The 24,470-nt window shown below is 39.1% G+C and overlaps 1 protein-coding gene across 2 annotated transcripts in view; it reads left to right on the forward strand.

Annotated features, from left to right (window-relative positions):
• The window catches only part of Atrn (attractin), a 149,644-nt gene that overhangs the window by 103,464 nt on the left and 21,710 nt on the right, over positions 1-24,470 (forward strand). Inside the window, exon 25 of one of the 2 annotated variants that reach the window (XM_059261445.1) lies at positions 15,148-16,494. The exons of the other annotated variant lie outside the window; for it this stretch is intronic. Within the exon in view, the coding sequence (XP_059117428.1) occupies positions 15,148-15,168 (21 nt within the window). The 3' untranslated portion in view covers positions 15,169-16,494. Of the gene's footprint in view, positions 1-15,147; positions 16,495-24,470 lie in introns of those variants that run through there. 2 annotated transcript variants of the gene reach the window in all.

Genomic DNA, 24,470 nt, shown 5'->3' on the forward strand with positions numbered 1-24,470 from the left:
TGGTCAGTCACTTGGGGAATTTACTTCATTAAATGCTGGGGTAGCCTATAGTCTGGCCTTGGTGACTTAATCCTACTGGTGTGGGCTGGTGCTTCTCCGTGCTGTCTCTAGTCTGGCTCCCATGGAAATGTCACACCAGTATTCTTTGTTGCTGCCTTGACATCTCTGCCTGGACATTCACAACTTCCATGTTTAGTGCATTAGCTAACCCCAGCATCCTACACTTTCCTCCTCAGTGAATATAAAGACTCTTCTCCCTGATGTACAAACCAGGCTTGTTAGATTCCTGGTATAAATTCAGTTCGAGCATGATGTACTATTTCCTTAATTCACACATTATTAGATTCAGTTTGCTAGTATCTGTTTGATTTGCATCTAAGAGAATGTCCAATAATTTTCCTTCCCTATCCTTGTTATGGTTTTGATGTCAAGGCTAAATTAATTTAATCTTTTAAATTTTTTATTACATTTTAGTGTGTGTGTGTGTGTGTGTGTGTGTGTGTGTGTGTGTGTGTGTGTAGGTCAGAGGGCAACTTTAAGGACTCAGTTCTCTCCTTCCACCATGAGGTCACAGGGGATCACACAACACAGGCTTTGTAGCAAAGTCAGGCTTGGTAGCAAGTGCCTTATCTGACCTGAACTAACCTTCAATAATTAGGATTTTTTTTTCATCTATGTTATGTTGTGTTGCATTGTTGTGTTATTGAGACAAGGTCTTACTATATAGGCCTGGCTGACCTGGAATGTACTATGTAGCCCAGGCTGGCCTCAACTCACAGAGATCTACCTGCTTCTGCTGGGATTAAAGGCTTGTACATCCACATCCAGCTCCTTTTATCTTTTGAAGAGATTAGAATTACATGAATATCTATTCTTGCTAAATCATTTGATTCTAGTGTTTTATTTTATTTTATTTTTATTTTAAAAAATCTACTAAATTAACTTTTTTGGATATTTTCTATTTTTTTTCTTCTAAATGAGTCATTTTGGTATTTTTTTTCTAGATAGTAGTTTACTCATCTTAAATGTATTGATATAAACTTGTCCACTCTTTCTTTATACCTAATTATTGTAGCATCTGTTCTTGTATAAACCATTTTGTAAATCAGTGTCTACAGCAGCAGCATTCCCAATATTACAGAGGTGCAAATAACCCAATGCCATAAGCAAATGAGCAGATAAATGAAATGTGGCAAATGATGTAGTCTTTAGGAGTGAAGCTAATATGTGAGTGAAATTCTGATACATGCTCTGACATGGGCTAGGGAGATGGATCTGTGAGTAAAAATTATTTACTCACAAGCTTGATGACCGAAGTTGAGTCCTCAGAACCTGTAAAAAAGATGCGAGTGCAGTGATGGTGTCTTTAGCCCCAGCACTCTGCAGCAAGATGACTGGCAGAGACAGGAGAACTGGCTGGAGGTTCTTAGGGGCAGATAGCCTCAGGTACCCAGTGTAGCCACAAGACAATGCTGTAATGAGAGAGCTGCCTCCTGGAAGCAGTGTTGGTGAAATAGCATGGTCACAAAAGGACTAATACTGTTTTATCCCACTTACCTGAAATGTCTAGAATACGTAAGTTCCTAGAGTCAGGCAGTCAGTTAGAGGTTAACAGTGACTAGGGGAGTGGAACATAGAATTGCTGCCTTCAGATTACTAGAAAGGTTTTGTTTGGGGTGATGGAAAAGGTTTGGAAGTGTAGATATTTGTGTTGTATACAGTTATGAATATAATTACTGTTGCTGAACTGTATGTTTTAAAAGTGAGTTAAATGGAAGCTAGAGAGATGGCTTGGCAATTAAAAGCACTTTTTGCTCTTACAAAAGGCCTAGGTTTAGTTCCTGGTGCCCGCATGGTAACTCAGAACCATCTGTAGCTCTGGTTCTAGAGAGTCCAACACCAGATTCTGACCTCTGCACATGGTGTACACACCTAAATGCAGGCAGAACACTCCCACATATAAAATATAATAAATATTTTTAGATTTTTTAAAATTGATTAGAGGAGAACCCAGCATAGTGACACTTGCCTGTAGTCCACCACCTTGGGAGGCTGAGGCAGAAGCATTGCTTAGTTCAGGAGTTCAAGACTTCTCTGGAAACACAGGAAGACAACCCCAAAAACAAGCCAGAAAGGTTAAAATGGTAGATTTTCTATGTATCTCAGCACAGTGTAAAATAATTTCACACACACACACACACACACACACACACACACACACACACACACGGATGTTATAGAATTTATATGAGAAGACAAACTATAGAACAGATGTAGCGGTTTTGAAAAGGCATAGAATAGGAGGAAACACTGTACCCAGTGTTAAGACTTGCTGTTTCTGAACAGTACTGAGACACTCTGCTGGAGGCCTGAATAGTGAACCAACTAGGTGTATAGCTTTAGAACCAGAAATAAAAGCATATGGAGATGTCAGATGATTTTTAACACGTATGCAAAGGCATTTCAATGAAAGAAGTGTGGCCTTTCCAACAAATATTGCTAACACACATGGCCAACCATAAGTAAGTAAACAAACTTCAGTCTGAACTTCACATGGTATGCAAAATTTACCTCAATATGGATCACAGATGTAAATGTAAGACATAAAACTAGGGGCTGTAGAAATGGCTCAGCCGTAAAGAGTACTGGCTGCTCTTGCAGAGGACCTGGGTTTGATTCCCAGCACCTATGTGAGAGCTCACAAAAAGCTGTAACTCCAGTTCTAGGATCTGATGCCCTCTTCTGGTCTCCTCAGGCACCAAGCACACATGTGGTGCACAGACATGCATGCAGGAAAAACACCCATACACTTAAAATTTTTTTTAATTAAAAAGAAATAAAACTATAAAAATTTTAGAAAAAAGTAGAAAAATCTATCTCCAAGGGTTAAACAAAAGGTTTTTAGACTTGATATCAAAAACATAATTCATGAAAAAAATTAATAAATTGGACCATATCAAACCATTTTTTTGTCTTTTTTAAAGATTATTTATTTATTTTATGTGTTTGAGTGTTTTACCTGTGTGTATTGCAGGTGGATCTCTTGAGTTCAAGGCCATCCTATTCAAGGCCAGGACTACATAGATTTTGTCTTTAAAAAAAAAAAAAAGGATGAGCCAGGCAGCGGTGGCTCACGCCTTTAATCCCAGCACTCAGGAGGCAGAGCCAGGCAGATCTCTGTGAGTTCGAGGCCAGCATGGTCTGCAAAGTGAGATCCAGGACAGGCACCAAAACTACAGAGAAACCCTGTCTCGAAAAACAACAAAAAAAAAGGATGAAAAGCCAAGCTACATACTGGAATAAAATTATTTGCAAGCGCTGGGTGGTAGTGGTAAACACTTTTAATTCCAGCACTTGGGAGGCATAGGCAATCAGATCTCTGAGTTTAAGGCCAGCATGGTCTATAGAGTGAATAACCATCACCCCAAACAACTACAGAATATATGCATTCTCAAAACTTAACAATAAAGGCATTAATAATTAATCCAATTGGAAAACAGTCAAATGACACAAAGAGACATTTTGCCAGAGAGAATTTGCATATATCAGGTAATCATATGTAAAGATGTTTAAAGCCAACAGTCACTGGAAAGGAGGTGAAACCCCAGTACTCCAGTGTACTTACATATCTGGCTATGTAAGATGATTCAGCTACTCTGGAAAATAGATTGACATTTATCTGAAAGAAATGAAAACCAATGGTCACATAAATGCCTGATATACAAATGTTTATAGCATTTTATAGCAATATTTAGCAGCTTTATACGTAATAGCCAAAAACTAGAGAAAATCCCAAATATTCTTAATGGTTGATTGGCTCAATGAACTGTGGCACCTGTACGTAGCTAGAGTTTTCCTGCCTGGCCCATGGTCAGGCAAATCTCTCTTACCTGCCAGTCCCACAACCGCTCAGACCCGACCAAGTAAACACAGAGACTTATATTGGTTACAAACTGAATGGCCGTGGCAGGCTTCTTGCTAACTGTTCTTACAGCTTAAATTAATCCATTTCTATAAATCTATACCTTGCCACATGGCTCGTGGCTTACCGGCATCTTCACATGCTGTTTGTCATCGTGGCGGCTGGCAGTGTCTCTCTCTCAGCCTTCCACTTCCCAGCTTTATTCTTCTCCTTGTCCCGCCTATACTTCCTGCCTGGCCACTGGCCAATCAGTGATTTATTTATTGACCAATCAGCAACACACTTGACATACAGACCGTCCCACAGCACCTGTACTCTGGAATGATTGGCAGCAGTGAAGGAAGTGAACTGTGGAACATTGTGGTCACATTCCTACAATCCTGGCATTCAGGAAATGAGGCAAAAAGATTGCAAGGTTAAGGCAGTCAGGACCATGTGGTGTGTTATTCTTGGGTCCAGCCTAAGCTACAGAAGACCTTGTCTCAAAACACTGGAAAAAATAAATCAGACATACACAGAGAGGGGAAAATGAGAAGGGAAAGGGAGGAGCTGTCAATCATCCAACTGGTAAATTCTATGGAAATTTTGCTACTGAAAAAAAATCTTAGAAGTTTGCATACTTCATGGTTCCATTTTTATAAAACTTTTGAAAATATTATAGCATTATATATGATATTATACACATATACATGAAATGAATACATATACTAAAGCTTCAAGTTTCTCTTACAATTTCTGAGTCTGACTTCTAAGCCTTCTCTGTTTTTAGATGTGTCTGTGCCCACCCATGCTGAAGAAGGGAGATACACAGGGTATGCCTATCAGGAGTGGGAGTTATATGGGGTAGATAGGAATTCTGCCACCAATTATTTAGAGTAAGATCATCAGGGCTTTAGATTATTTCTAAGATCCCGGGGAGGTTAGGCCCAGGCTCCAGTCAGCACAATTAACCTCCCTCTCCTTCCCTACCCTTTTCAGTTGAGTGTCATCTACATTTGTTGCGAGTTTTTAAAGCTTTATTTTATTTGGAATCATGGCTATGTGTGTGGATGTGTGCACATGTGTGTGGGTGCTTGAGGAAGCCAGAAGTGTCAAATCTTCTGGAGCTTGAGTTTAACAGGCAATTCTGTGTGCTGGAAATGAAATGCCAGTCCTCTGCCAGAGCAGTACATACTCTTAATGGCTGGGCCATCTTTCCACCTGCTGTCAGATTGCTATATGAACTACTGGACTTGGTTTGTATTAAACTTACTTACTGATTTGAGCTTAGATTGTTTTCATACTGATCTCATCATGGGCACAATGCAGTTGAGCACCAGACTGTTGCTCAGAGCTGGGAAACAGAATTTTCAGATGGTTAGTGAGCATTTGGCTCCTGCTGCTGCTGTCTTCCACAGCTGGAAAGAGGCGTCCTCGAACGTGGCTCTGTGTAGAGCCAATCCTGGTATTGCTAAGTACTGAGTTCTAGTCTTTTCCTTCCAGTGCCCTCTGGCTCCACCCTCCGAAAGTCACTGGCATGGTTTAGAGCTGGCCTTCTGGAGGGAGCTCTTGCCCACACTTACTTTAAAAAGTAATCATTGTACGTTGAAGATTGAATGAGGTGTTAATTTTCCGCTGACTTTTTGGTGTTCCTTATCTGGACTGGATCAGTGACTTGGTAAAGATCCATTTGTGAGCTGCATTCAGGGGTACTTGGAAAATAACGATGGTGTGCTCAGCATTGAGTTAGCCAAGCTTTCTTTGAAAAGCACGGGTAAGTTCTCTTCAAAGTATGCCTTTTTCTCTGGTACAAATAACTGCTGTATTTTCAGGATATTGAAGATGTATGCAAGGAAAGCCGGTATTCTTGGTTATTAACACACCCATTCTCTGCATTTCAACAATGGCTATGCGCTGTGTGGAGGCTGAGCTGGCATTTCTGGGTGAATGTATCATATTCTCTACAAGGGAGGCTTTTCAGTATTTTCCTTTGAGCTTTCCTCTGGCTCCTAAATATACACATACCTACATTAGCAGCTGTCCTAATAGTAAAGACAGAGACATTTTGAATGCAGACTGTAGGAAAATATCTAAATGATGATTTCCATGCAAACAAACCTTTTTACTTTGAGCATCGTTTTTTTAAAGCACAGTAACTGAGGGAATCTTAATTCTTTACCCAGAAGTTCTTATCCACAGTGGTGCTTTTAAAGTGGCCATTCTAAACTCCCATTTCCTCCAGGGGCTCATCTAAGGGTTCCTTTCTGTATTAGAAGCAGATCAAAATCCATAGCTGCTGAGGGAATTTGAAAGTAACTATAAAAATCTTTGTAGATGCAATTAAAAACAAAAAATAAAAAAATAAACACCCAGCCTGAAGAGGCTATGTGTAGGAGGTAATTGATGTTTTGCAGACAGCAACATCTAGTTCTTGGTCGGTTGTGGGTGAGGGCTCTCCCTCAGCTCTGGCTTTCTAAAGGCTGTCTTCACTTTTCTCCCCAGAAGCAGAGACTCAGATGGCTTCTGCCATGCCCACAGCTGGAAAGGCAAGGCCCTGGCTTGCCACTGACTACAACAGAGGTTGTTATTCTAACATGGAACTAATATTAAAGCCTCCTCTATACTCGGTATTTCATGTAAGAGGCCAGTGTTCAAAAGGGAAGGCAGTATGGAATCAGCTTTGAAAACAGGGTACTCATTTGGATTTTAGAGTGATGTTTATTGGTGCTAAAAGAATTATTGTATCCAAAAGAGGATATGTGAAAATTATTCATTCAAATATGCTATATCTATTGAAATATGATTCACACATCATATAACTCAGCCCATTTAAAGTAAAAAGCTCATTGATTTTTATATGATATTCATAGAGTTTGTAGCCATTCCCACAACAAATTTAGAAATTTTCATTCCCAAATGAAGTCCATTAGTCATTCCCCATATCTCCATCTGTAGCTGAAGTTTTCTCCAGTCCTGCCTGGCCCACGGTCAGGACAAATCTCTCTCATCCGCCAGTCCCGCAGCCGCTCAGACCCAACTGAGTAAACACACAGAGACTTATATTGCTTACAAACTGTATGGCCGTGGCAGGCTTCTTGCTATCTAGTTCTTCTATCTTAAATTAACCCATTTCTATTAATCTATAAGTTGCCACATGGCTTGTGGCTTACCGGTGTCCTTATATGTTGCTTGTCATGGTGGCAGCTGGCAGCATCTCCTGACTCAGCCTTTCTGTTTCCAGAATTCTCTTCTCTGCTTGTCCTGCCTATACTTCCTGCCTGGCTACTGGCTAATCAGCATTTTATTTATACAAAGCAATATCCACAGCACTTCCCCTTTTCTTTTTTTTCAAAAAGGAAGGTTTTTAACTTTCACATAGTAAAATTACATATAACAAAACAATTATCAAGCAAGAATTACAGTTACAATATCAGGTCTATTTATAATAGCTAGTCTATTTGTATTTGGCAAAATTAAAGAAGATATCCTATCTCTCCTATATTTGTGAGTCTAAGGTTTCATATCTAACTTATCTCTTATCATAACTGAGGAAAATTATAACTATCTAGTCTTCAACTACATCAAAGACCTCAGAAGGATATAATATTACCTGAGAAATGGGAGAAGGATGTAAGCAACTTTCGAGAGTTTTGTGAGAGTGAACAGAGACAGCGGGCAGCCTGGACAGTCATCCAAAGTTCTTTTGTAAAGTTGGAGCATCTGTCTTCAGCCCACAGGCCTAGAGCCTCTCAGTCATTTTTCTCTGTGTCCTGTAGAATGTCTGGCAGTTTCCTCTGCAAAGCAGGAACCTGAAGGACCATTTTGCCAAGCAAAGTTCAGTGGTCACCTTCCTATGGGTCCTGCATGTCCAGTCGATTAAGCAGTCCAGGCAAGAACAGTTTCTTGCCCAAATGGCTATTTCTGCCAAGAAGAAGATAAACTCCATATGGAGTGTCTTCGACACCCATCCTCCTCTCTGAAGTAAATCGGTGAAGTAAATCGGTGCTGTCAGGAGCAGACATGTCTCACTGTCCAGAACGTCTAAATTTTTAAAAATATTTTAAATGCCATATTCTGTAGGTCTTTGAAGTATTTGAAGATTATCTATCTATATGAAATATATCTATGTATACCTAGAAAACTTAACATGACTATAAGTTTGACTATCATAGAAGACTAATTGGTCCATTACAATTTAAATGAGTTGTATAAACATAATACCTTAAACAAGAGTAAAAATACACATACCGTATAACAAAATTAACTTTAAATTTGTATCAATAAACTAAAATCTATACCAATGTAAAACATTTCAAACAAGTTGTTGCTCTTTAAAAGTAGGTTCATTAATCTACCCTTTCATCCTATCATATCCATATCATATCCCCTTATTTTCTTTAGAAAGAGATTACATTTATAATCAACCTGTTTTAAATAAAAATATTGGTTTTTCTCTGTCCCACACCAGAGGGCTCTTTTGATATGGGACAGAAGAATCTTTTTTTTTTTTTTTTTAAGCAATATGCTTGAGTTTAGAGAAGGAGTGAGCCAATTCCATCTCCAAAGCCAGTTTGGTATATTTGGGAATTTGGGTGTAGCTTCTCACTACTTCCTGCTGGAAGGGGGCGCTGTATCTTATGGGGACACAAAGAAAAATTTAGGATTATGGAGTAGTCCGTGAGGGTGTATCGTCTGAGCCAGTTGCCTTGAAACCATTCTGGATGTTGGATCATCTGGGCCATGGTGTCATCGGAAACCTTTCAGGGGGTCTTGGCTTGTCAAACCTGATGTATCTTAATCTGGAACAAATCCATAGCCTCTGGCTTTCTGTGGAAACAAAAGCGGAGCCTCCTTTTCAAAGCAACATATCCTTACATCCAAATTTTGAAGTCAGGGTACCTTTAAAATATACATATTGGTTTAACTCAACAGCTTTTACAATCCAATGTTTTTCTGCAGTTAAAAATCCCAAAGACAACACAATCCAGATTTTCTGTGTAATATCCATCTTTACATGGCTTTTTTTTTTTTTTTTTTTTTTTTTGGTTTTTCGAGACAGGGTTTCTCTGTGTAGCTTTGCGCCTCTCCTGGAACTCACTTGGTAGCCCAGGTTGGCCTCGAACTCACAGAGATCCGCCTGGCTCTGCCTCCCGAGTGCTGGGATTAAAGGCGTGTGCCACCACCGCCCGGCTACATGGCTTATTTTTTATACTACCTTTACTGTCTCTTTAAAGACTTTATTTTTAAAAACTATGTATTTCTTTATATAACTGTATATATTCCTTTTTCTCTCTCTTTCAAGCCTACATACATTTTTACACACATTGTAAAGCATTTAAAGTCTTGTTCCATTTAAAGTCTTGTCTGAATCTGTCTTATTGTGAATCTATTGTTTTAAACTGCAGCATTACTACGGCTAAAATAGCAGCTTTGGCTGGTGGCTCTGCCCACCTCAGCTTCCCAACATGGCGGTGGTACGTTTACCGCCAGCTCTGGGAGCCATCAACTCTTAGAAACAGTGGTTCTATGCTTCTATCAAAGCAGCGTGTAGCCCAGAAACTTTTTATTTTTTTGTACTAGCAAAGACTAAATCCACCACACAGAGTAATGTGCCGCTTGTAGACATCTCATTCCTGCCATACTGACGCCATAGTAGCTCAAACCTGCAGGCTGCCTCTACCTTGAGAGAGCTAACTAGGAAGCTGTTTTTAGCTCAGTTTTACAATCTTGTTTCTCAGGTTTTAGGTGGACACTCTTGCCCCACATTGGGCGCCATTTGTAGCTGAAGTTTTCTCCAGTTCTGCCTGGCCTGTGGTCAGGACAAATCTCTCACCTGCCAGTCCTGCAGCCGCTCAGACCCAAACCGATAAACACACAGAGACTTATATTTCTTACAAACTGTATGGCCATGGCAGGCTTTTTGCTATAAGTTGCCACATGGCTTGTGGCTTACCGGTATCTTTACATGTTGCTTGTCATGGCGGCTGTTGGCAGCATCTCCTGACTCAGCCTTCCTGTTCCCAGAATTCTCTTCTCTGCTTGTCCTGCCTATACTTCCTGCCTGGCTACTGGCCAATCAACATTTTATTTATACAAAGCAATATCCACAGCATCCATCCCTTGCCAACTACTAAATATCATACACACCTGTCATTTATGATTGGCTTCAATATTCATGTTTAGTCTATTTCAGTATTTTATTAAAGTAGAAGATTATTCCATCTGTGTTATACCATCTTTTGTTTACTCATTTATCTGCTGGGGGTATTTGGCTTGTTTTCAGCGTTTAGCTATCATGAATAGTCAGATATATGTACATTTATTTATTTACTCGTGTATTTGCAGTGCTGACAATTAAACCCAGCTCTTGCTAGACATGTACTGTCCCATGAGCTACACCCTAATCCCAATATACGCTTTTTTATGTTTATCACATAGCAGTAATGCACATACATACCACCTGTTGGATTACCTGTACCTCAGGAGTTTTAAGAATTATAAAGCCTTAATATGCTAGAAAGAAAATTATAGTGCCTGTTGTGGTAGTTTATGCCTATAATTTCAGAACTTGAGAAGCTGAGAAGGATTGCCAGGAGTCTAAGGTGGACCTGGGCTGCATATTAAGTCCCAGGACCTATCTGGGCTACAGAATAAGACCCTGGCTGGAAAATAAATGGAGCTTGGAGATGGCGCAGTGGTTCAGAGTATGTACTACTCTTCCGGAAGACCGGAGTTCAATTCCCAACTGCCTGTAACTCAGCTCGAGGGGTATCTAACACTTTTGGCATTCTTGGGCACCTGTACATGCATGTATGTACTCACACAATCATACACATGATTAAAAATAATTTTTAAAAAATCTTTAAATAAAAATGGCCATGCTACTGAAGAATATGTCTCTCCCTTCCCTAGCCTTAACTGCCTCATGAGTCCCTTTCCCATCCATGATAGAATCAGGTAACCACCACTGCTATGAATTCATTCATGCACCAGCCATCCCATGTCCAGGAGACAGCCTTTCACATCATTTTTCCTGTCCTCAGGTTTGTTCTTATCTTCTTTCTACCCATCTTCTACAGTGCTCCCTTAAGGTTGGAAGGGGTGATATAGAAGTTCATTTAGGGGTGAACACAGCAGTCACTTGTTATAAGCTTTGGCCATTTAAAAGTCTCTGCATTAACTATCACCTACTGCAAAGAGATACATCTCTGCCCCAGGGAGGGATGTGTGTGTGGTGTATATATATGTGGTATATTTGTACATGTGAATGTATGTTCACCTGTATGTACAGAAAGGCTAGAGAATGATTTTGGAATTGTGCTTTATTCTGCTTTACTCCCTTGAGACAGGACCTCTTATAGAACCTGGAGCTAGGCTGGCAGTCAGCAAGCCCCAGCTTACCCTACTGCCTGCCCCCCACCTAGTGTTGGGGCTTCTGATGTCTGCAACACACTTGGCTTTTAAAATTTTTTACCCTGTTAACCGTCTCCCCAACTTTGTATTTCTTGAAAATTTCCTCTAGCTTACTGAGGATTAAGGATTAATGGCTAAAGATTAATTTCTAGCTTACTTGGATTAAGGCATGTGGCAGCACAAACGGCTCTTTTCTTTATTGCCATTGTCCCTATCATTTTATCTGAACCCTGTCTTTCTGCTCAACCCACACTATCTGGGAATATCACCTGGCTGGAATGAGTGAATCTTTGTCTACAGCAGGCCTCATCCATTTGATTTCTGCAGCCAGAAGCCTTTCTGATTCAGAGTAGCAGCCATAGAGGATAGCAGTACCCTTTCAGTGTTAGGTATTGGAGATGTGTTGCATGCTCCTCAAAGTTACAAGGTAGCGGCGAGGGGGGTGTGTGTGTGGCGGGGGAGAATGCCCATATTCCCTAAGTAACATCAGAACTGAGTCCTAAGAAAACATAGATGGGGCAGTGGGAATGTTTGTATTGGGAAGAGAGAATGGCCAATTGCTTCAGAAACAAGAGTTCAACAGAATTGATAGTACCTGTGATCAAGAAGCTAAGAGCTGGGCTGGGGTGTAGCTCAGTTGAAAGAATGCTTGCCTAGCATGCAGAAAGCCCTAGGTACCATCCCAGGCACAGTACAAACTGAGAGTAGTGGCACACTCATGTAATCCCAGCACTCAGGAGGTAGAGGTAGGAGGGTCAAAGGCTGCATAGGAAGGTTAAGAGAAAACTTGGGGACATATCTAAAAATTAAAAGAAAAAAAAATGGTAGCTGATAGAGCTACCATGAAGAGACTTAAGGGTTCAGCTAAGGAATGTAAACTGCCTCCTGATAACCACCAAGAGTCACTGAATTATTTTAAGTCAGGAAATGAACATAGATCAGTGTTTCAAAAAGAACTTTGTGGCAATGGTTGGCAGTATTGGTTAGAGGTAGCCCCACCTGCATCATGTAGTGCAGACTGGATTGAATGTGGAAGCATCCTCTTGATGGCCCTCAGATACCTCCCATAGACATTCCTCTGCACGTGCTCCCCATAGCCACACGCTTGTCTGTTCTTTATTATATAAATAGTTCCTTGTAGGCAGTTATATTTTATATTCCAGTATCTTCAAGATAAATTCTATGTCCTGGTGTAGAATTGAGTAGTTTTAGGTACTCTGTAAATGTATATGGGATGGATGCATCTTTGTTGGCACAAGAGCTTTAGGGTAAGAGAATTTAGTTCTTTTTTTCCCCAGCATTTTTAACTATCTTTTTGGCAACAAGATAATCATGATAGCATAGGCTAGCCCCCAACTAACCATCAAGCCAAAGATAACTTTAAACGCCTTATCCTTCTGCCTCTACCTCTCAAGTGCTCAAATTACTGGCATGTACCACCACTACAACTAGCTGAAGTGTAAATCTAATTAATTTTATCAATAAAAACCAGGAATCAGATATGGGGTAAAATCTGAAAAATCAGAGAAGCAGGAGAGTAGCCACAATTGCTTCCTTCCTCTTCCCTTCCTCCAGTCCAAAAAGAGTTGAGATCCTGTCTTCTCCCTGCCTTATCACTTCCTGTTCCTCTCAATACAGACCCCCAGACTTCTATGGTTAACTAGTGGCTAGCTCTGCCCTCTGACTCCAAGCAAGCTTTATTTGTCAGAACACAAACTAAATATTACACAACATTTCCCCTTTTTGTCTAAATAAAAAGTGAAGGTTTTAACTAACATAGTAAAACTATATACAATATGTACAATAACTATATATAAATATATACAGGCAATAATTACATTAATAACATCTAGTCCATGAGCATTTGACAAATTCAGAGAAAATACTCCACTGTCTATCCTATCTTTGTGAGTCCAAAGTGTTGTACCTAATTAACTTTCTATCCTAACTTATATTTTCCAACCCCAAACTATCTTTTTATGTCTCTCAATCTTATACACTTTACACCTCTTTTGTAAGTTTCTTTTCTGAATTTGTTAACAAGGAAAACCATAACTATCTAGTCTTCAACTCCATCAGAGACCTGAAGATATAATATTACCTGAGTAAACAGGAAGTGCAGAGCAAACAACTTCCAAAATTAAATGACAGAAATAGCTGGCTGCCTGGATAGTCACCCAAGGTTCCTCTGCAATGTTGGAGCATCCATCTTTGGCCCTCAGGCCTAGACTATCTGACAGACATAGTGAAGCAGGATTTTTGAAGAATTGTTCCACTTTGTCTTGGCAAAGTTTGATGGTCACTTTCTTTTGAGTCTTGATTGTCCAATTTGGATAGCATACTATCAGCAGTCAAGACAAGGGCAGGTTTTTGCCCACTGGCTAACTTTTGCCACAAAGAAAGTAAACTCTGTATGGAGTTTCTTTGATGCTCATGATCTCTGAAGTAGATTGGTGCTTCTAGGAGCAGACATGTCTCATTGTCATTAAAAAAAAAAAAAGAACCTATGTTATTAAAACATCTTAAATGTCATATTCTGTAGATCTCTGAAGTGTTTGAAGACCACCTATCTATCTAAAATATATTTCTGTTTGACCTTGAAAACATACCTAACCTGACTACAAGTTTGATTGTAATAGGTGACTAACTACTAACTTGTTTTATTATCCTAAATAGTTTGTAATAACTTTCAAGGACTAGAAATTTATATTACATTCCTAAATGTATAGGTACCATACCTTGAACAAGAGTAGAAACGTATGTACAGTATGTTCTAAGAAAAATAACCTTAAATTTGTATCAATATAAAAAAACTTAAACAAGAATAGAAACATATGTACAGTATAACAAAAAATAACCTCAAATTTGTATCAATATACAAAAATCCATATCAATGTAAAATATTTAAGACTAGTAGTTGCTTTTTTGGTTTAAAAGTAGATTCAACAATCTACCCTTTTATTCTATTTCTATATTCCTCCATTTTCTTTTTAGAACAAGATCCCAGAATCTAATCTTCTTTGTTCACCTTTTTCTTGACCAATAACAACTTGTAACCAGCCACCTAAATAATGACAAATATCCATAACCCACTGAACGACCAGAAACCACCCACTCCACCTCTTGGGAATATGGGCGTTCTGTTCTTAAAGTTACTTCCTGCTGTCTAGGAGTGACCATAATTGTGAAGTCCTGGGAGAGCTAGCTGTATCATTTGTTGTCCAGTCTCTGTGTAATGGGAAAATGCAGGACTTATGTCAAGTCCTGGCTAGAATAGTCTGTGAGGCTAGACCATCTCAGCTAGCTACCTTAAAATTGTCCTGAGCAGTTTGTAGTTCAAAGCCAATCTTTAGGTGGTGTTAGTCAGCTTAGTGGCATTACCATAGTCCAGGTGGCATTGTTATTGTGGGGCCCAATTCTCCTTTTGGAGACTTTAGAGTTCGCTGGTAGGTATGGTCATGCTTCACTGCAGAAAACTTAAACATTTTAAATGTCATATGCAGCAGATCTCAAAGAAGGTAAAAGACCATAATTTGTTACATACATCCAGAGTACAAAAACTTAATTCCTGGTTAGCTGATAGAGCCTCAAACCTGAAATCATGTATAAGAAGCTAGATGAAGCCTTTTTCTAGAATTAGTTCTCTATACGGCCATTAATATCATGACAAAAGTTAAAATATAAATATATAATATATATTAATTTTATAAAGTTTAAAATACTATTTATACCTTAAGAAAAGTTTTAAAGAGTCAAAATAAAACCAAAGAATTAAGAGATTAGTGGCAATACAATAGTCCCTTAATTTTGGTTTTTCTTCTGTCCTATATCAGGTGGCTCTTCTGACACTCTGAATTTTCCTTTGAACAAGCATGCTTGGGTTTAGAGAAGAAGAGAGCCATGCTCCAACTCCAAAGCCAGCTTTAATTTTTAATTGGACTGGGACTGCAAAAAGACCATCTGCCTTATATGTCTGTAGAGAACAGCAGAAACAAACATTTGGGAAGGTTTAGGAAATTTTATCCTGTTGGAAATGGGATATACCAATAGGCCAGTTTACTCTTTTTCTTGGGACATTTTCTCTGGATGATTTGTCCTTTTTCTTCACGTGTCTCATTTGTCCAGTGGTCTTCAGATTCTGTATTTGGATGCCTTCATTCTCCTGGAAAGACAAAAACAAAACTGTGCCCCAACCCTAATTTGGGGAGTTTCCCTTTTGGAAAGTTATATCTGATCAAATGAAAAGCATTTTGTTAGTCTTGCAAGTCAGTTTAGATTGAATGGCCATGCAGTTTGATGAACTATCGCCTCTTCTAATCAAGAGGTCTCTCCTATTCGAGTCAATTTTATCAATTTTGATGGTATCCATAGCTTTTCTTCTCCCATGGAAACAAAAACAAAACCTCTTACCCAACATAACACATATCCTGGTTTCCATTCTGAGGTCAACACATCTTTAAAGCATACAGGATGATTTAATTCAGCAGTCTTTTCTGTTATTCAATGTCTCTCTGCAGCTGTTGTTCCTTTCTCATTAGCATTTTAAAATTTAAAGTTAATAAAGCGTTGTGCAATCTATCGGGGGGGGGTCTCTATTAGCCCTTTCTGTTTATTAAGCATATCTTTTAGAGTTCGAGTAGATCTTTCTATAACTACTTGCCCTGTTATGCTTTATATTGTAATATGCAAAAATTGTTTCATTTTACTAGAGACATATGCTGGAGCATTGTCAGTCTTAGTTTGTACATGTATCCCCATAATGGTCGTAACTTCTAATAAATATGTATTTACAGAATCAGCCTTTTCAGAACTTAAAGCAGTTGCCCATTGAAATCCTGAATATATATCTATGGTATGGTGTACATATTTTAATTTTCCAAACTCTAGAAAATAAAACACATCCATTTGCCAAATTTCATTTCTTTGAATACCCTTTGGGTTACTTCCTGAAGATAGTAGAGTCTGGTTATACAAGGAACAAGTAGGACATTTTCTTATAATTTCCTTGGCTTATTGTCAAGTGATGGAAAAATCATTTTTCAAACCCTTGCTATTGACATGGTGTTTTTTATTAAATTCTGAGGCTTCTCACACAATTCCTACCAATAGTTGATCTATTTCATCATTACTTTGTGCTAGAGGGCCTGGTAGACCTGTATGGGACCTAATAATGTGTTATTTATGAGGGATGATATCTATTTCTGATTATTTCTTGTAACTGAATAAATAACAAAGTCAATTCTGTGTTATCTAGAATAAATTCAGCAGTTTCAGTATGTAAAACAACTCTTTCTGCATATTGAGAGCTGGTAACTAAATTATTAAGAAGTTCTGGAAAATCTAATAATACCATGAGAATAGCATGTCATTCTGACTTTTGAACAGAATCATGAGGTCTTTGAGCCACTTTATTCAAATTTCCTGATTTACAACCTGCCTTTCCTGATTTGTTTGCATCATTATAGAATGTAGGAGCTCCAGAAATTGATGTTCCCTGTACAGTGTGAGGAAGGATCCAGTTAGTTCTCTTTATAAATGGAATTTTCTTGCTTTGAGGATATTTACTGTTAATCTCTCCAAAAAAAAAATACTGCAATCTCTTTGCCAATGTTCATTTTCTGTCCATAAAGAGGAACTTTCAGCATTAGGAAAAGGTACTACAATTTCTGATGGGTCTATTCCTGCTAATTGATGAAGTCTCAATTTTCCTTTTAGAATCAACTCAGAAATCTTTTCTACATAGATCTTTAATTTTTTACTGTGTGTATGGTAAAAATATCCATTTTAAGATGTTATCTTCTCTCTGCATTAAAATTCCTGTAGGGGAATGCATAGAAGTTAAAGTAACCAGAATGCAGTCAAGCTCTGGATCCAAATGATCCACTTGTGCATCCTGTAATTTCTTTTCTACCAGAGCCAATTCTCTCTCAGCTTCAGTTGATAATTTTCTTGGACTATTTAAGTCCACATCACCTTTTAAGGTTTGAAATAAATTACTCAGTTCTTGAGTTGTTAATCCAATTGTGAGTCATACCCAGTTAATATCTACCAGCAATTTTTGAAAGTCATTAAGAGTCAGTTTTGAAAGTCATTGATCTCTCTTGATTTGTACCTTTTGGGGTTGAATTTTTTGTAAACCTATTTTATATCCTAGGTAATTAACAGTATCTCCCCTTTGTATTTTTTCAGGAGCAATTTGTAATCCCCAACAAGGCAAAATTTTCCTTTACTTCTTCAAACGTTTTTCTCTAAAGTATCTACATTTGAATCAGCTAGTAAGATATCATCCATATAATGGTAAATTAGATTGAGGAAACTGTAATCATTTCCAACAGCTGTCGTACAAAACATTGCCACAGAGTGGGTGTTGTTGGTTGTTTTTGCTCTTTTGGGGGGCCTGCTACCCAACTCCTAAATAAATCACACATGGAGGCTTATTCTTATAAATGTTCAGGCTTAGCTTGGGTTGTTGCTAGCCAGCTTTTCTTAAATTATCTCATCAATGTTTGGCCTCAGGGCTTTTATCTTTCTCTATTCCTGTATACCTTTTCTTTCGTTCTTACTCCATGTCTGGCTCTGTAGCTGGGTGGCTGGCCTCTGACGTCTTCCTCCTTTTCTCATTCCTTGATTTTCCCAATTTCTCCTTCTATTCCTCTCTACCTGCCAGTCCTGCCTATTCTTTCTCCTGCCTTGCTACTGACCATGCAGTTCTTTATTAGACCATCAGGTGTTTTAGATAGGCAAAGTGAGGAAGTTTCACAGAGTTAAACAAATGCAACATAAACAAAAGTAGCACATCTTAAAATAATATTCCCCATCAGGTGGGGCTGTTTAACATCCCTTGTGGGAGAACCTTCCATTGATATCTCTTAACAGGCTGAGAATTATTATAAGTAGGCACTATGAAGGCAAAATTTTCTCTATCCTGTTTTGTAAAGGTATAGTGAAAAGCACTTTTTAAAGTAATCCCTATAATAGACCATCCTTTAGGTAATAGAGAAGACAGGGGAATTCCAGGCTGTGAAGAATCCATGGCTGAATCACCTTATTAATAACTCTTAGATCTGTTACCATTCTTCATTTTCCAGATTTCTTTTTAATGACAAATATAGGAGAATTCCTAGGACTAGTCAATTCTTCAATGTGTTGAGCATTTAGCTGCTCCTGTACCAACTATTCTAAGGCCTGTAATTTTTGTTGTTGTTATTGTTTGGTTTTGGTTTTTGTTTTTTGAGACAGAGTTTCTCTGTGTAGTTTTGGTGTCTGTCCTGGATCTCGCTCTGTAGACCAGGCTGGCCTCGAACTCACAGAGATATGCCTGGCTCTGCCTCTTTGAATGTTGGAATTAAAGGTGTGCTCCACCACTGCCTAGCAAGGCTTGTAATTTTTTTTTCAAGACAGGGTTTCTCTGTGTAGCATTGTGCCTTTTTCCTGGAACTCACTTGGTAGCTCAGGCTGGCCTCGAACTCACAGAGATCCGCCTGCCTCTGCCTCCCGAGTTCTGGGATTAAAGGTGTGCGCCACCACTGCCCGGCTAAGGCTTGTAACTGTTTTGATGTCTAAGGCTATTGTTCCATGCAGACAGGGATTTTGTCAGTTAACCATTTTAATTGAAGGGCTGTTGGTACCTTTGAAAGATCAACAGTTGTTGTGCCCTGCTTATGTACAACCTGAACAGTCAGTGACTATTATTCATAATGCCTTTTAATATTTTTCTCAGAAGCATACGTTAGTTTATGGTTTGTTTCTGAGATTGGAGGGATGTTAATCTGGGTTTTTCAGCAATATAGCCTATTGCTGTTGCCTTTGGTTACCTCCAGGAACTTTAAGGTAACACCCTATTGCTGAAGATACAACATACTTTGGACATACAGCTTAGAGTAATTGGGAAGGTACTAAACTGTCAAGGGGGGAAAAAAGCAATTAAAAGTTCTATCTAGCTGTAAAGCTTACAAACCACAATAATAAGACAACATATCCCCAAGGGTTCAATGGTAATATTTACACCTTAGAGATAACCAATAGACATAACAAATCACGTCTCCATAAATTCATTGCTATGTTAGACATTTATGGCTTTAATTTTCCTCCTTGTCCTTCTGGCCTTATATGCCTGACCCATCTTCACTTTGTTTTATGTGAGATAAAAGTTCCGATCCCTAGAAGCTGAACATTTACCTCCTGAAGGCCAATTTGGATGCCAAGATTTTTGTGCAATTATTATTACATCTGCCCCAAACCCTCAATTTCAATACCTTTTATTTGTATTTTTAACTTTGGTCTTTGATCATTTATAGAAGTTTGTGAAAATACTTGTTTTATGCTCTCTTCTGAAAATTTTGTTTTATCAAATGAAGTGGTTCTGTCATTCAGAGCAGTATGGTTTTTAACAGGTATTAAATCTTTTAATATTTCTCTGTCGGGTTTTCCCCAATGCTGACAGGGAATGATTGAACCAAATTTGACATGAAGGACTGCAAGAGGCCCCCTAAGGTGTTTCCCGATGCCAAAGGGTTACCTTGTCTGTCCCATGTTGATCTGCATTCATTAGTCCAATGCCAGCCTTTGCCACACCCTCTACATATTCCAGAAGGCTAGGGCCTTCTGTTTGGATTATCTCTAGAAAAAATATGGTTCCTAGAAATGTCTTGCCTACAATCTCTTTTCAGGAGACCTGTTTACCACAATTAAAACATCTAACCTTTTGATTTTTCTTAAAATTTTTAGAAATCACTTTTCCTATCCAAGTGTTATCATAAATGTGAGAACAAATATCAGCTGTATTTCTAATCCATTCATCTATTGGTGCTGATCTTGCCTTTAAGGGCCTAATTACCCCCTTTACATTCTGAATTAGCATTTTCAAAAGCCAAGGATTCAATTAATATTTGTGTAACTTCTAGATTTGATATCATTCTATTTATAGCTGAAGTCAGCCTTTGCAAAAAAAAAAAATCAGTGAAGGCTTCTTTTGGCCTTATATAATTTTAGTAAACAACTCAGTTCTCTTTCCTGATTCTTCAACCCTGTCCCAAGCATTCAGAGCTGTTGTATAGCATAGGACCAAGGTATGGTCATCAGATGTAATCTGTCTTTGCAAATCAGCAAACTGGGCCTCACCAAGAAGCTATTCTTTGGAAATTTCCATGCCTCTAGCCCTACTTCATTGTTCTGTGACCCTGGTTTCCTCTCTCCAGCATGTTTTCCCTTGTAACTGAGGACTAGCTTCCAATACTGCTGTAATTAAATCTTTCCAGTCTTGTGGAATAATTCTGTTCCAATTGGCCCATGAATTTAACATCTGCTTTACAAAAGGTGAATGCATACCATATGAAACTATTGCTTCCTTAAATCTGTTCAAATCTAACATTTCTATAGGTTCCCAGTTAACTTCTGAATAGCCTATTGTCTAGTGGTCATTCTTGAATGGTAACTGGTAAATTAAGGTTGGTTTTCTGATACCTTGGGCTGCTCCTCTTCAGTTTCAGAATGTAATGGTATAGTAGGTTCTGCTCTAAACTCCTCTGTTTGTGTGTGAATATTTTTTTTTAGTTTCATTAGTAGGTCTTTCTAAGTATTATATCTTACCAGTCAATTTTTCATATTTGTCACCAATATCAAACAACTTTTTTAAGGATAAAACATGAATTACCAAACTGATTAATGACGATAATTGACATTATGTCAATCCCAGATAAGTTGATTATCCTTTCATTTAATTGTTCCATTTTCAAACCATCCATTGTGGAACTATACAGAGACCTAACTCACTGCATTGTAATATTGTTCCCCATTCTTAATGTGGGGAAAAACCTTTTTTTAAATAAACTAATTCCCCTACTAAAGAATTCCCAGGTGTCTCAGCAGATCTGCTGATAATGACTGTGAAGTGTGAGGCTGGCTCTGGCTCTGCAGCATGCCTCAGCAGAGAATACACATGGTGCACAGCCTGGCTGAGGGCAGCTGCAGCTGCTTTTGTGTAGCTGGGATCTGAGAATGTGTGGCAGTGGCCACAGCAGTAAAAGCCCCATCAGGTGTTGAGGCTGCTGTCCTGGTGTAGCAGCAGCCTGAGAAGGGGATGCAGAGGAAGTCCGTAACACATGGAGAGGGAGCCAGCCTCCTGAAAGGTGGACACGGGGATGTGCGTGGGAAATGAGTGCATGGGGCGCCTGAAGAACAGAGCCAGCTGACAGGTGGCTAACTGTGGCGGCATTTGGAGCCCAGACATCTGTGGAGTTTAGGGACAGGGACAGGTAGCAACTGGCTGTTGTAGAGAGGCTGCAACAGGAAAATCCCAGACTCACTCAGAGGGCCTTAGGGGAGAGAGGAAAAACCAGCAGCAGCAGCAGCAGCTCCTCTCGGGGTTCCAAAGCTAGGGGCAAGTGGCTACCTTGTAATTTTGTGCCCTGAGTTGGATGCCAGGTGAAACGTTTATCTAATTATTCTTTATCAGTAAAAACTTGGGAGTCAGATATTGGGGTAAGAACCTGCATGATCAGAGAAATAGCGACAAAGTGACCAGTGACTCGCCCCCTTCTTGTTCCTCAATCCAAAAAGACCGAGACCCTCTCTAAACCCCGTCCTACTACTTCCTGTGTCTCTCTGTCCTCAGTCCTCCAAAACCTCTATGGCTAATTTTGCTCAGCTAGTAGCTAGCTCCGCCCTCTGATTCAAAGCAAATTTTATTCTCAGTCTTGGGAGTGTCAGAATGCAATCAAAATATCACACAACACTTATCCACAAATAGGAGGCATAGAGAGCTAACTGGGAATAGCATGGGCTTTTCAGGCCTCAAGGCTCACCCCCCAGTGGCACACCTCCTTTCCACTGACTAGGGATCAAGTATTCAACCTATAAGCCTCTGGGGGTCCATTCTCATTTAAACCACCAAAATTTTTAAGTTAGTAATACATGTGGTAAGGAAAATGGTATGGAAATTCTGGAAAGTAGTTCAAAGCAGTGAGAGGGACTGTGCCGGTGGACATTTCAGAGGATCAGCAGGTGGCAGTTGAGGTTCAGGGTGTCAGCCCACCGGGAAGCGGCCTCCCAGAATCTCAGTTTGGTGGGGCCCCAGGACCACAGACCCCGGAATGTCTTTTGACCTGTGGATTGTTATTGCGGGCATGGCTTCATTCCTAAGCTGTACTATCTGATTGATAGTGGTAGTGTTGGCTTATACAGAGTTTTGACGAGTGAAGATGGATACAGGGAGGTATTGCACAGCTGGGGCCTATGAGTTTCACTTAGCTCCAGTTGATGATTATGAGAAACAGCTGAGTCCCAGGAGCCAGGCTGGCTCAAATTCCTTCAATCTTTTTTGTTTTTTGGGTTTTTTTTTTTTTCCGAGACAGAGTTTCTCTGTGTAGCTTTGCGCCTTTCCTGGAACTCACTTGGTAGCCCAGGCTGGCCTCGAACTCACAGAGATCCGCCTGGCTCTGCCTCCCAAGTGCTGGGATTAAAGGCGTGCGCCATCGCCGCCCGGCAAATTCCTTTAATCTTAATGTTGAAAGACACAGTCACAGGTTTTGGTGTGCATCATTATCTGAAACAAAGCCTTATAAGCTTGGTCTGTTTCAGACTACTGCTTTTTCTGTACCACATCCCTCCCAACTCACTGCCTACCTCCAGAGCTTCCATTTCCAAATGAAGGTTTTCGTTTTTTGTTTTCAGTGCAGTTCTTAACTGCTATAGACATTGTTCAGGGAAGGTGCAGACCAGGGGTAGTTCTGTCCCCCCAGGCAATGGCTCTGTTGCTGCTACTAAAGGTAGTTTTAACAAAATCTAAATCATTCTAACAAAACTCAAGATTCAAAGGCTAGGGTGAAAACCTGTAAACTCAGAGAGTTAGAGCAGCAACTAACTTTTTCTCTTAGTTGGCGTCCCCGAAGCCTCTCTCCTTCCATACTGCCCCAGCTAAAAAACCCACATTACTGGTTGCTAACTAGTTGTTAACTAGTTGCTAACCCTACCTCTCTGAGCACAGGTTAATTTTATTTAATTAATGCAAATGTAACACATTTTTACATAGTTAAATAAATGCAGCATAGCAAATGTAACACATCTTTGCCTAGTTAAACAAATATTCCACAACATTTCCCCCTTTTATCTAAATAAAAAGGAAAGGTTTTAACTTTAACACAATAAACTACATACAATAAGAACAGTTATCAAGTAAGAATTACATTTACAACATCCAGTTCCTTTGCATTTGGCAAATTCCGAGAAATCACTATAGTACCTATCCTGTCTTGATATGTCTAAAGCTCTGTACCTAATTTACCTTCTTTCATTTCTAAGGAAAAATGTAACTATAGATATCTAGTCTTCAACTCCATCAAATACCCCAGGCTATAATATTACATGAGTAAATATAAAGTGCAATGCAAGCCACTTCCTATAAGCTATAACCACTTCCAAAACTATAGAAATGACAGAGACATCTGGCTGCCTGGACAGTCACCCAAGGTTCCTCTGAAACATTGAGGCATCCATCTTCAGCCTACAAGCCTAAAATATCTGGCAGACTTTTTTATGGAGCAGGAATTTTGAAGGACTGTCGCACCTTGTTTAGGCAAAGTTCAACAGTCATTTTTCTTTGTGTTCTGCCTGTTCAGTTTGGATAGTATACTGTCAGCAGTTGAGGCAAGGGCAGTTTCTTGCCTTAATGGCTAGCTTTGCCACATTGAAAGCAAACTCCATATGGAGGTTCTTCGATGCCCATCATCCTTTTATGAAGTAGATTGGTGCTGCCAGGAGCGGACATGTCTCACTGTGATGAAAAGCCCTATGTTAACAAAATATTTTAAGTGCCATATTCTGTAGGTCTTTGAAGTATTTGAAGACCATCTGTCTATCTAAAATATATCTCTGTATGATCTTGAAAACATACCTAACATAACTATAAGTTTGATTGTTATAGATGACTAACTACTGACCTGCATTTAATTATACATTACATTTTTAAATGAGCTGTATAAGCGCAGTTCCTGAAATAAGAGTAGAAACATTCATACAGTATAAAAAATAAATTTAAATTTGTATCAATATATCAAAATCCATACCAATGTAAAATATGTGAGGTTAATCATTGTATTTTTATCCTATATTCTTATATCCCCCTTAAATGATGACAAACATCCATAACCCACTGAATGAC

Source organism: Peromyscus eremicus, chromosome 4, assembly GCF_949786415.1.
Source record: "Peromyscus eremicus chromosome 4, PerEre_H2_v1, whole genome shotgun sequence".
In the NCBI taxonomy this organism is placed as follows: Eukaryota; Metazoa; Chordata; class Mammalia; order Rodentia; family Cricetidae; genus Peromyscus; species Peromyscus eremicus.